Source organism: Caloenas nicobarica, chromosome 1 (assembly GCF_036013445.1).
Source record: "Caloenas nicobarica isolate bCalNic1 chromosome 1, bCalNic1.hap1, whole genome shotgun sequence".
In the NCBI taxonomy this organism is placed as follows: Eukaryota; Metazoa; Chordata; class Aves; order Columbiformes; family Columbidae; genus Caloenas; species Caloenas nicobarica.
Window position 1 is genome coordinate 54,541,198 of NC_088245.1, and position 13,071 is coordinate 54,554,268.

The 13,071-nt window shown below is 37.5% G+C and overlaps 1 protein-coding gene across 2 annotated transcripts in view; it reads right to left on the reverse strand.

Moving 5' to 3' along the window:
- SYT1 (synaptotagmin 1) overlaps positions 1-9,282 on the reverse strand; it is a 130,190-nt gene extending 120,908 nt beyond the window's left edge. For both annotated transcript variants that reach the window (XM_065646756.1, XM_065646746.1), the window contains exon 1: positions 9,111-9,282. In XM_065646756.1, coding sequence (XP_065502828.1) covers positions 9,111-9,282 — 172 coding nt within the window. The remainder of the gene's footprint in view (positions 1-9,110) is intronic.
- Between the last annotated feature and the right edge of the window lie 3,789 nt (positions 9,283-13,071).

Genomic DNA, 13,071 nt, shown 5'->3' on the forward strand with positions numbered 1-13,071 from the left:
AAATCATATATCAACCAAAATAAGGAGGTATTATATATTTATAATCCCTCAGGGAAGACTTTGGATAATTCTCAGCAGCAAACTCAGTTCTAAGTAGAACTGTTAACAATAACAACAGAGAATGACATTCTATTCTTCATCCGTTCCAGTTTACAACAGTGCCTCAGAATTACACAGCCTTCATTATCTGCTCTTGGTTCTTATAAAAATATCTTCTAGCTTGCCACAGTGCCTAGGCACAAGTATCTGAGGTAAAGTATGGAATATCAATCTTAACAGCAATTCCTGTATTTTCATTGCCCATTTACACCATGTTTTTTAAAAGCAAATCTATTAACCATAGTCCCAAGTGCTTTTTTCTTTCTTTTATGCAGTATGCTGCTGAGAATCAATCTTTAAATGTATTCTCAGTTTTAAGTTCAGAATAATTGTTCCATGAACTCTCTTTATAGAGCATTTTCAGAGCAAGATTACAAACTGAATTATAAGAGATAATGGGTAATTTCTGTAGATACTGCATCTGCAGGTAAGTTTGAAAAAGACTAGCAAAGATTGTGTTTATTTTACACATGTAAACATAATTTTAGTGCACTTTCCCTCACACAAAGTAATGAAATTTTAAGATACATTCCTAGTACTAAAAGAAAGCCAGCAACCATGTTCAGTTTTCTACTTGTAAATTGAATTCTGTACTCAATTTATAAGGCACTGGCACAACTTGACATATCTATAGTCTAATAAAATACCTACCAGAGTCGTTGTAACATATAAAATAATAATCACAGTGATGTGCTAGAGGAGACCTGAGGGGGTACGCTGGCACCCCTTGTTAAAACCCTGTCACCAAACCAAAGGTAGGTGCTCACCCCTGTTTCTGCTATAGATGGATTTTACCCCATGGCTGTAAAAGTTAATTTGAATGGGGATTTTTTGTTTTCTTATATTTTGCTGAAATGTTCTCAGAATCATTTATTTTACAGGAGAACTTGCTTCTCCTTCTTCTTTCAGATTATACAACTCAAACCCAACTGCTGTTTCTGAAACCAATCTTTCAGACACATGTAATCAATAATGTAAAATTCTGTTTGACACTGAGGTTATGCTCCCAGCATGCTTCTGGTTAAGAGACACTATTTCCTTCCAGACAGGACAGTGCACCCTCGAGGTGCTGCAGACTAGAACATGGGTTAAACATGCAACAACTGTGCTGGGGATGGAGGGTGCTGCAGCTGGTGCTCCAAGTTGTAGGAGTCTACGGATGACACCAAGTTGTGTGGCAGTGTTGATCTGCTGGAGGGTAGGATGGCCGTAGAGAGGGATCTGGACTGGCTGGATCAATGGGCTGAGGCCAAGTGCATCAGTTTCAACAAGGCCAAGTGCTGGGTCCTACACTTGGGTCACAACAACCCCAGGCAGCGCTACAGGCTCAGGGAAGAGTGGCTGGAAAGCTGCCTGGAGGAAAAGGATCTGGGGTGTTGATTGACAGCAGCTGAACATGAGCCAGCAGTGTGGCCAGGTGGCCAAAAAGGCCAACAGCATCCTGGCTTGTATCAGGAATAGTGTGGCCAGCAGGACCAGGGAAGTGATCGTGCCCCTGTACTCAGCACTGGTGAGGCCCCACCTCAAATCCTGTCTTCAGGTTTGGGCCCCTCACTACAAGAAAGACATTGAAGTACTGGAGAGAATTCAGAGAAGGGCAATGAAGCTGGCGAAGGGTCTGGAGCACAAGTCTGACGAGGAGCAGCTGAGGGAACTGGGGCTCTTCAGCCTGGAGAAAAGGAGGCTGAGGGGAGACCTTATCGCTGTCTACAACTACCTGAAAGGAGGTTGTAGCATGGAGGGTGTTGGTCTCTTTTCCCAGCTAACAAGTGATAGGACAAGAAGAAATGGCCTCAAGTTGCACCAAAGGAGGTTTAGATTGGATATTAGGAAAAATTTCTTTATGGAAATGGTTGTCGGGCATTAGAACAGGCTGCCCAGGGAAGTGGTTGAGTCACCATCCCTGGAGGTGTTTAAAAGACACATAGATGTGGTTCTTAGGGACATGGTTTAGTGACAGTGTTAGGTTAACAGTTGGACTCAATGATCTTGAGGGTCTTTTCCAACCAAAATGATTCTATGATTCTGATCGATCTCCTTCGCTTGTCCAAGGAGCCAAGATAAGGGCCAGCATAGGAACAGGGCCATCCCTCAGACCTAAGTGCATCAGATGTGTGAGTTGAGTTTGCTTTGATCAGAGGGGATGTGTAACCTCGTGGCAAACACGTGTGCTTGATGGTGCTGGATCCAGCTACATCCTGCAGCAGCACTTTTGGGTCATGTTAGAGCAGCTCATACCTCTAACAGCTTGAGGTTCCTAGCTCAGTCCTGTATGAGGATTAAGCTGGAAGCTTTCACAGATCCGAAAATTTAATTACAGGACATGTTAAGGGGATCCTATCAGAAGGCATATGAAAATAACTCACAGATTTTGAAAATTTTCTTCATGACAGACTCAAGTATTAAAATATCAACAGAGTGTAATTCAGCAGGATCTCAGACCACGAGCTCTTTCTTCCAGACAAGGATTTTCATCCATGTTCTGCCTCATGAGTTTTTCACTTCCATTCTTCCACTCCTCAGTATCTATTTAGATACTTTGGATTTAAAAGCTGTATTTTCAGGACTCCTAATTTCAAGCATTCAAAATATACTGGACCCCTAAAAATAATGAAGGTATTTTCATACTATGAGTTTATAAAATAACACAGTTGAATTGTTTTTCTTTGTCTCATGATTTTTGTGTCTTCTGGGGGTGTGTGGGCAGTATTTCCAAGCTTTTCCCCACCAGCAGGTGATCTAGAAACATTTCTTCAATGAAAAAAAATAATTCTGACATTCTCATGCGATTACTGTACTTTGGGACTGGGGGTCCAGGGAGAAAACAAATTAATTAGAGATTTGCATTTAAATTGCTATACTTAGAAATTATTTCCCCCCTCTACTATTGTACTGTAATAGCTCTTTCTTGTGCTTGTTCTGTGTTCCAAAATAAATCTTTATTTCTGATTTCCCCTGTTTCTTTCCCAGTGTAAAGCTGCATGTATTTGCTCGGCATGAGCAATTGCTGATGGTTTGATGATAGGAAGGGAAACAAGAAGACTTGGATTTATGCCTTTCCTCTTCCTCCAGTGCTGTTCTTCACTCTTTCCTAAACATCAAGAAAATTCTTTCTTTATTCTCCTCTAAATCTCTCTTTACAAGTCCTCTTTGCCAGGATATCTAAACAGTTTGCCAATGTCAGACTGCTCCTCAGCTGAGATCACTGCTTCTTGTATTGACAAATATACATGTGTACATATCTATCCATCTATATCTACATGAACATATGTTTACATAGCCCTCATTTTCTGCAGGCAGGCAGCTATTCCTTGCCTTATATTTAGACAGGAAGGTCTCTGAAACAAAGACTCATTTTGTTTTCCAGCTAACCTAAGATCTTAGGCAAGGACAAACACTGGTTTGTGTCATGGAAATATAAACAATAGGTATTGCTGAGAACTTTACTATGATTTTATGGTACTTGTCACTCTCTATTCATCCAGTTTTAAAATCTGAAAGCACTCTATTACCAGCATTTTGCTGCTTTTTTATGAACTTAGAAAAGAACGTGCCCTCACTTCCCCGTGCCAGTGACACTTGTACTCCAGGAACCATTAGAAGAAGCAGTGAAATGAACTGCCTAAATTTATTTTCTGCAAATGATCAAGCTGGGAGCTCCATAAAATTAAGTTTCAGAAAGACCCCATGCATAAAATCATCAATTTTCTAATAATAGACAAAATTCAATAATATGTCCTTGCTAATCTTGATGCTAAATAAGAATGAAAAATTAAGAAATGAACTTTATTGCCTCTTATAGAAGGCAATAAGAACTCTTAATACACCCTCAGTTAGTCAACCAAGAAAGGCAGAAGGGCAAAAAAGCGGACACCAGCAGGGAGAAAGAAATGATGCGGTCTGTCTAGGATGACTGCTGAAGGCTGAAGATTTAACTTCAATGGCTAAACATGTAATTCCAGAATTATTTTACTTGCCAATTTACCCACAGATATCTACAAGTCTCTACTTCAGATTACTAAGCTATTATTTATTATTAACCCAGACCTCAGTCTTCCAGTTATTTTTACATTTTTTATTACAGTTTCCTCTATAGCCTCCAGTCCCATTTTGTTTTGACAGTTATTCACTAAGCCAAGCAGAGGTAAACAAACCTTTCTCTGAATATGTGCAAACAGAATGTGAAACAAGCCTGCACAGAACATTCGGTTTTAGGCTGAATCATCACACAGGTTTGAGCTCCTGGTTTGGGGGATTATCAGTCAGTTGTACCCAATGAATCAAATTCAGGGGTTTTGAGCTCCAGGTACTGAGGCCAAATGGAGTTGCAAGCCAGCCAAACATTTCAGAAGAAGGTTGGTATGGAAATGTAATTTTTTATCCAATTACAATGCAAGAGAGCAAAGACTATTAGAAATATGCAATAACTTCCTATTAAAGAAGTAATGATAGTATCCTGGACTCAATGCATTCAGTATTACAGCTATTCAAAATTATATGAGAAGCATTAACAGATTATCATTATTCAGTCAGATGTATGCTGGAATTTTATGGGATTTTTTTCTGTTTTATTTACCTTACTGGCAGAATGAGGTCTTCTGTTAATACAGGAATATGTTCTCAGGAAACACATAAAGATCACTTTGCTTTTACAAAGATGCTTGTTAAGTAAACTAATGCTGATCGATGTTAAGTTTTATTTTTGTATGGTTAGTATCAGCATCTCGACATTGAAAGCCTGTGCGCAAAAGCTGTTGCTGCCTTGCATTCCCATAGTCTTGCTAGAACTTGCTTACTGTAAATGTATGGCAGATATTTTCCTAGCCTGTAGACAAAGGCCCAGATGGAAGAGCAGTGAGAAGGAGGAAGGAAAGAATCAATGTATCCTATAAAGTCTTTTAATGCAATTTTCTTTTCAGATATGTGAGTGCCATTTTATCTGGGTTTTTTTACCCCCTTTTTCAGGTGTTGTAATTACTATGTTTAAAATGCAAAGTGCAAAAGCAGAGATGGTGCCTTTTTTCTCCTTCTGGTAAACAGCTTAAAAATTCTTCCGATTAAAGATAAATTGGGATAGAAAGTGTAAGAACCAATTAAGATAGAGTGACTTTTATACACAGTGCAGTTATGGAAAAACAACTGTACTGTGATTATGCAAATCAAGCACTCACAGCCAAAATGCAGGGATTTATGTAATGGAGAAAAAAATTCTTCACAGTTATGCCTCAGTAACCTCACAGGTTTTTTGCACTTTAATTGTATGACTCATTGTAATAAAGTGATCCCACTTGCTTTATCCAGAGTGAAATATATGTTAGGATATCACCATTCTGAATGATTTGTGCATTTTTGGCAGCCTACACTCTCCTGCCACAAAAGGTGGGGTATGTTCTACTTTAAAGAGATACAAATCTATGAAAAAACAGAATGTCTGCTTGCATCGGTCAAAATTTTAACTGCGTTTACATATTGCATCACTGCTCTTTTAAGAAATATATACTAATATAAATGGGATCTCTGTTCTTCTTGGAACTCCTATTTCCTCATTCTATTAAATTCATCTGGTTTTGATAAAATAAGAATTCTATGGTGCATATATTACAGGTGAAAACATCAGTGTAATTTAAATTGCACAGGCCCTATCTTGGAGTTTTGCAAAGTGAAATCTTAAGTGGAATCCTGGCATTTTTAGTCAGCTAAGTATGTCTAGACTATTTATCTTGTGACTTCTATGTGTTCTACAAAACATATTATTTTAAAAAGATGACTGTTCTATTACAAGTCATATGGAAGGAACCGTATTTATTCAGCTCGGTGTAATTTACTGTGCCTTTACTTTTCTCATAACGTATGCACTATTTTAATGTTGGGTTTTTTAAATAAGCATAACTTGATATTATGTAATTTCTACGAAAGGCCAGAAAGCAGAGACTACAAATTAGCCCCTCCTATGGCTGAGCTTTTTGATCACTCAAGCCACGTTGATTTCAAGTGAGCTTCTTCACAATATGGGTACATTCTGTGGTATTATATATTCACTAAATCATGATGGCTTATTTTCCATCTGCAGACATCTTAGGCAGAGGCAACTGAAACATTTACTTATTTCTCTCTTGCACACACAAAACAGCACTGAAAAAAAAAATCCTCTCCCAGTAACCTGTCAAAGCCTTCCCTGTCACATGAGGATGAAGATGAGGCCTTTAGAAGTTTTAAATGAGAAAGTAACTAAAAACCAGGTTTGTCACTGATCTGCAAAGATTACAGAACTGGCCGACTATAGCATTCCTCTGCCATGTGTAAAATTTGGGGTTAGGTCTTCAGCTTGAATCTATCAGAGGGAAAACCTGCTCTTGGGAGTGTTCTTAGACCCAAGTACCTGTGCTGCCTCAGTGAGTCCCATTCACCATCTTCATTCTCTCTAACATGGCAAGAAATTTCCAGAAGGGCACTATAAAAACAATTTGGTTGAAACAAATTCACATTCTGCTCTGTTTCAAGAGAAATTCCCCCCAAAACTGCAGCCATCTGCAAGGTCTGACAACTTTTCTACCACAATTAAGTCCTCAGCTTTGTAACAGGCTAACACCACCACGCTGACAACTCCCTACTGACATATGTGAATAAATAGTAAGGAAATGCTCTAACCTTCTGATAGAGAAATGGGTTCTCCTCTCCCCTTCCACCTCCAATATTTTGGAGACAGCCTACTTGAACTTATTTGGTGATCTTGTATAAATGACAAACACATTTAGACTTGTTAATTATCATCTATTCGTGTAGGATTTGAGATCGTTCTTAATGGGGAAAACATAAGTTATTTGGGATATTAAATGCCTCAACGTGTCAATGGCACTATTCCATATTTAAATATTTAAAAAAACCCCCCATGTCCAAGCCCTTTGCCCCTTTGTGCTACAATTAATATTTGACTTTCTTTTTAAAAAGGCAAAATTAAAAAAAATAAATATAGACAGCAGAATGTCATGTTAAACAGTCCCGGTATTTGGTGGAGATGCTGAGAAGATCCAGTCATATCTGCAGCCTCTAGAAGGAGAGCAGACAATAGGTGTGGGATTTGTGACTACCCCAGGTTCATTTCTCTACTCACCACAGAATACCTGAATGATCTTGGATAAGAGTCTGGATTTCTAAAATGTGTGTAATATGTTCTGGTCTCAGTATCAGCATAAGGTACCGTATTTTATAGTAACTAAAATGTATTTCATAATAAATAAGGGTTGTCTTATCACCTAGTACACTTTTTTCAGCATGCACTTTAATCACCTAATTAAAAAAAAGGAAAACAATTATTTGGAAAGATTCTCCAGGTTGGACTTTCCTCTTGCTTTCACTGCTGTTTGAAAATAAGTATGCAGCAGTGCATTCAAAGTTCCCGTCCATCTACAGACCTTTTCCCAGACCTGCCAATTACAGAGTCCATACACTAGAAACCTATTCATGCCTTTGCAATGTTATCATCAAAGTTTAAAAACAAAGGAATATCCACATAAAAGTGTCCTCTACCTCAATTCATAGGATGGCGAGCTAAAAATTAAAAGAGAAAATGTTTCAAATGCTGACCACTTCTCCCTCAGTGTCTTGTATTTTCTTTTTACTTCTTTTTCTTCTTGTAGTTTTGTTTTTCCCATGATATCATCAGGCAGTTTCATTTCAGTATGGTCTGCAATGGACTGTGCGGGTTTCCAAACTAATGACATAGAGACTTCTTACCACGGTAACAACTCTGTTCTTGCAAGTGAGAATTTTGAGTGACAGAGCAAAGCTGTTTGCTATCAATTTTGCAAAAACCACATCTGCCAGATTGCCAAGATCTACTTCGATGATAAAAAATCGATTAATATTCTCATTTGTTATCTATCTTTATCACTCACACATTTCTTTATCCAAATGATAACCTTCTAAAATGAAAACTCTTACATATGCTAAAATACTTCTTTGAAAATATTTTACTTTTACTTATTCTTCTGAAGTAAAAATTAATAAAGATTGAATGTCTTTCTAATACCTGCTATTAATATATATATATACACACACACAGGCTTCACCCTCATATCTACAAAAGTGTCAAAATTATCTGCATGTAACATTAGGTAATTTTTCTGTCAGTAATAAAAAGGGTTTTTTCTTCATTATGTGAAACTACATTGACAATGTTGAATTAGTTGTATATTTAATGCCAGTGTATGCATAATAAAACCTACCAAACATGTCCAAGAACTCTACTATTATCATAAACAGCAGCAAAAAGCTAATGCTTATATTTTTTTTACAAATCTGAACAAACTGAGGCCTCAACTTTGAATCAATATTTTCTAGCACAGACCAAAAGAACCCTGCTGACTTTAACCCTACTGACTTCACGGAAATCTACACTGGTACTTTTAAAGTATTCTGTGTAGGTACAGGAACCCATGCAAACAACCTTCAACGGCTCAGCTAACAGAATTACTCAATGGGAAAAGCATGGCTATCCTCATACATTGTTGAAGTATTAGAGATATTTTCTTGTTAAAAAGCCATTTTGCCACTTTTTTGACATTTTCTAATCCCCAAACAAACTCAGTTTCCTCACTTTCTCGGTTTTTATGAGTTTTGGCCAAATTTTGCTTTAAGATAGTATGTCCAGACACATCACACATATTTGTCATAAACACAAACCCCTAATTGTTACTGTAAATAAATATTTTGCTTATTGGTTCCATGGCCACTGCAAAGTTCTGACATTCCAGTTTTGATGATTCAGCAATAATTCATCATAAAAAATTATCAAGACAACCTGACATATCAGGAATAGACTCAAACTCCATATGACTTCGACCCTATGTTTTTCTACTGCAATTAATTCTGGGGAGCTTACAAAACCAGGATTCTCTGTTGATATTTCTAGTTTCACTAGAAAACATTCAGTATGCTGTCTAAATAAATAACAAAGAAGAAAATGTTTAATCAGCCAACAGAAGGGTTTTAATCAATCAAGTTTTACTCACATGGAATTTTGTTCAGTTCATTCATGAACTTCTCTTTTAACTTTGAAAATGCATCTTCTTTTCCTCCCCCTCCTCCAGGACTGGCTGGCTCGGTGACATTACTCGGAGGGGCTGCTGCTACTGTGGTAGCTGGCGGTGCTGCCAGGGCTTCATGATGACTTTCACTCACCATTTTAACCCCTGGTTAAGCTGTTGGAATAAAAAAAGTGTATATTTAAATCATTGAAAGGGGTCTCCCATCAGTAAAAGACTAAATAGGCAGAATATCACTTGGTGCTCATGCTTACTAGGTAAATCCGACTGCATCAGCATATTGCTTCATGTTCTTCATAAAATATTTATCAGGTAAGAGAGAAAAGTATTCTGCAGGGTTAATTTCAGCCAGAATAATTTTATTGCTTAGAGTGCTTCTCCAGCTGAACTGCTGAATTTGAAACCTCAAAATTCCTATTAAGATCTCATGCAGATTTATATTTTGCTCCTCAATTTTGAAAGTACAAGCAAATTGGGTAATAAATGCTTTCTATGTGCAAATTTCACAGTGTATTTACAGAATTATTTTTCTATGAGTTACAGAGGTGTAGATCATAGCCAAAGTTTCTACATAAAATAAATGAAGTGATTCTAAAAACACTTTAAGATTTCCTGTCAAAGTAATAACCTCTTGTTTCCTACTTGAGCAAGTTGTATATCAAACAGAAATCGATTTGCATCCATTTTTATCTTCACTTATTGAAGGCAATTTTCCTTCCAGTTATTTTGTGTGACATTTGCTACTGACAATATTCTCTTAAATTATTCAGTTGTTTCATCGTTGTATTCATGAAGCTATGACATCTGTAGGGTAGCTAAATGCAGCCATATTGAAATATCTGAAAGGCTGTCACAACCATAATCCCACATCAGCATATTTTAAATTTCATGTTGTTTAACGGGCATTTTGCAAAACCATACAAAGCAAAGAATTTTGGGCCAGTGGGGTGAAGGTTCGATGACATGCACAAAGCAATTTGAATATCACAAGAAGGTTGGCTGAAATGTTCATATTGGTTTTGAACGTACTATTCTGATTTTCTGCTGCATCCTAAGTTATCTCTGAATAATCATTCTGTTTTTCTTCAGAAAACCAGAGAGAGAAAGGGTTTCAGAGACAACAAACATTCATTATTGCTCTGAATGTACAATTGCTCTCAGCCCCAAAAGACGCTTGGCCTTTGACCTTTTGCTGAGAAATTTAAACATCACCATAGGAAAAAAAAAAGCAACACATCAAGATTAAAGGGGCATAAGAGCATCCAACTGCATGAAGTTGGATGAATCATGAGCTTTCCTGTCTGATGTGACTGTTTTCATGGATGTTGCTGAGAGTGCTCAAATCACTAAATCAAGATGAGGACTGGCTTTTTGTCCTTCAACTTTGCTTCTACGAGCCCGCAGTCAGGAAGACACGAAAGCGCAGACCTCACTGCAGGCAGAGTGAACCTTTTGAAATCACCCTCATCATTCTTGTCATTAAACGGGAGTTTACACACAGGTGTAGCCTGGAGTAGAAGCCATTCTCCAATACTCTCATCCAGTGAAAAAGATTTTAAGTAAATAGGGGGTTGGCCTTGTTCTGAAGAAGCAATTTGGTGGATATTTTGCAGCAATTTTATTGATGCAGCACTGAATGAAGCAGCATTCCCTGCCTGCCCATCACTTCTGCCTTTGCCCTCACAGTCTCCAGCCTAATATAAAATCACGTTGATGTTGACACACAATATGTATATGATACAGCTCCATAAATATTTCATCAGTGTGCAGTCTTATCTATTTGCCTGTAACAACATGGGAGCAGTTCACTGTCTAAGGCAGATCGAAGTCGATGGAAAGATTCCAGTTAATACCCATAAACTTTGGCTCAAGCCTGATGTCTGTGAAGATTTCCCCACTTGCTTCCCAAAATAACAATCGGGAAAAAACATGTAGTGCATAATTTGGCTAGTTTGAAATAACGTGCCAGCTATTCCAGACTAGAAGACTTTTTCCATATGCTCTGATGAATGCCAAATACTATGAAGCAAAACATGCAGAGCCATCAGCTGTAAACATTAGTGCTGTTTTATATTACAGCATTTTGTCAATGCATGTCAGTTAAATCAGAAGAAAAGTTGTTGGATATATCATAATTAAATCAAAATTAAGTTGCTTAATTATAATATATTGCTTAATTATTTCAGGCCTGGCAGTTGACTATTTTATTTTGTAATGGAAGACACAATTTGCAGTGATGACTTTCAGCTAATTAAAAATTAAGGCAAATGTAATTTATTTGATTCTAGTTTTGGAGCTATAGTTTGAAAATATATTAGGAGAACAAATTTGAAGCTTTACACTTTCATTTATTTAAAAGAAGGAAAAAATAACAAAACAGAGTATTCCTCTGATCTCCAGGAACTATCCTCGGTAGAGTCCTAGTGCAGTTAGAGGTCACTACATCTAATGAGGCATGCACAAATACTTTGAGACTTGCTACAGAGCCTTCGACCTTTACATGCCAACACCACTGTCCTGATATTTTAAATAGGTGTGAAGGGGCCGGAAAAGCATCTTTTCTCAGAAAAAGCTTTCTGCAGTAAAGAATTTTCTGAAGAGCACATGCCCACTCGCTTATAGAGATAACAACTGATAGCTTCTATTATTGTAATGCTGCAGCTTTCCACAATAATGGTATAAACACTGTGATGCTATTAGAGACTGCAGAGTACTGGATAATTAGATTTAAATTGGCCTTTTACAAAAAAAGGGGGGTCACTTTAACACTGCAGTGCATCACTGAAGGTAAAGATCTACAAAATACTAGCAGATTATCTACCATTTATGAAATGGCAGTCGGAAGCAAAAATTTCTTGCAGGTTAAAAAATGAAATGTCATAGAATTCAATTATGTTCAGCGTTCCCTACAATTATTATAGTGCTAGGTATGAACATGAAGTCATAAATAAGAGTACATTTGTTGGCATAAATAAAAGTATTTACATGCTTCTATAAAACACAGCATAGACTGTGTTCCCTGACCATGCCAATTCTTTGGTATATTACTGTCCATCCATGGTAGTGCCATATAATCATTATAAGACAGATGTAAAACAAAGCAACAAACAAATATGTGGAATGCTTCAAAGTAACGCCTGCTGTCTCTATACAGAAGTAGTCAAGTGTTGACTGAAAATCCAGAGATGATGATTTGAACCCTTGAGGAAACTTACTCTTCCCTATGCAAGAAAAATTCTGACAAAAATTAATATCAGTGCCAACTTCTCCATCATTTTACATCATTCCACCTAAAAAGAAAGCATCTGAATAATATACAAATGCAGTCATCAGATTCACAAGAAGCAAGAGATTTCCTTATAGAATCATAGAATGTCCTGAGGTGAAAGGGACATGTAAGGATCATCGAGTCCAAGTCCTGTCCCTGCGTAGGACAGCCCTGAAATTAACACCATGTCTCTCTTGGGAGAGGAGTAAAGAAGAGGAGTAAGACTTCAGACATAGCTGATTGCAGAGCATGGAGTAGCCTCTGGAAACCTGAAAGCTGAAAGACTGTGCTCCAGGGGCAACAACCTGTCTTTGCAAACATTTAGGCATCTCCAAAGTAAGGTGTGGGGGGGACTAATTCCATGAGAAAATTTTACTTGTTTTAAACTATTTTTGAAAATAAACTGAATAGGGAGAAAATGAATGAGGCAGATGTGGGACATTCACAGTGATTCACATGAAAGGGGGATCTTCAGGATTTGGAATCAAAGCAAAACTCAGAGTAGCGTATCATCTTCTCGCAAATCACGGGGAAATTTATGATAGAATGACAAACCAACCAACCAACCAACCCAAAACGGAAAAAAAACCTGAAACCAAACCAAAACCCCCAAAACTCCCAAACGAACAAACAGTAAAACAAACTGAACAAAAAAAGAAA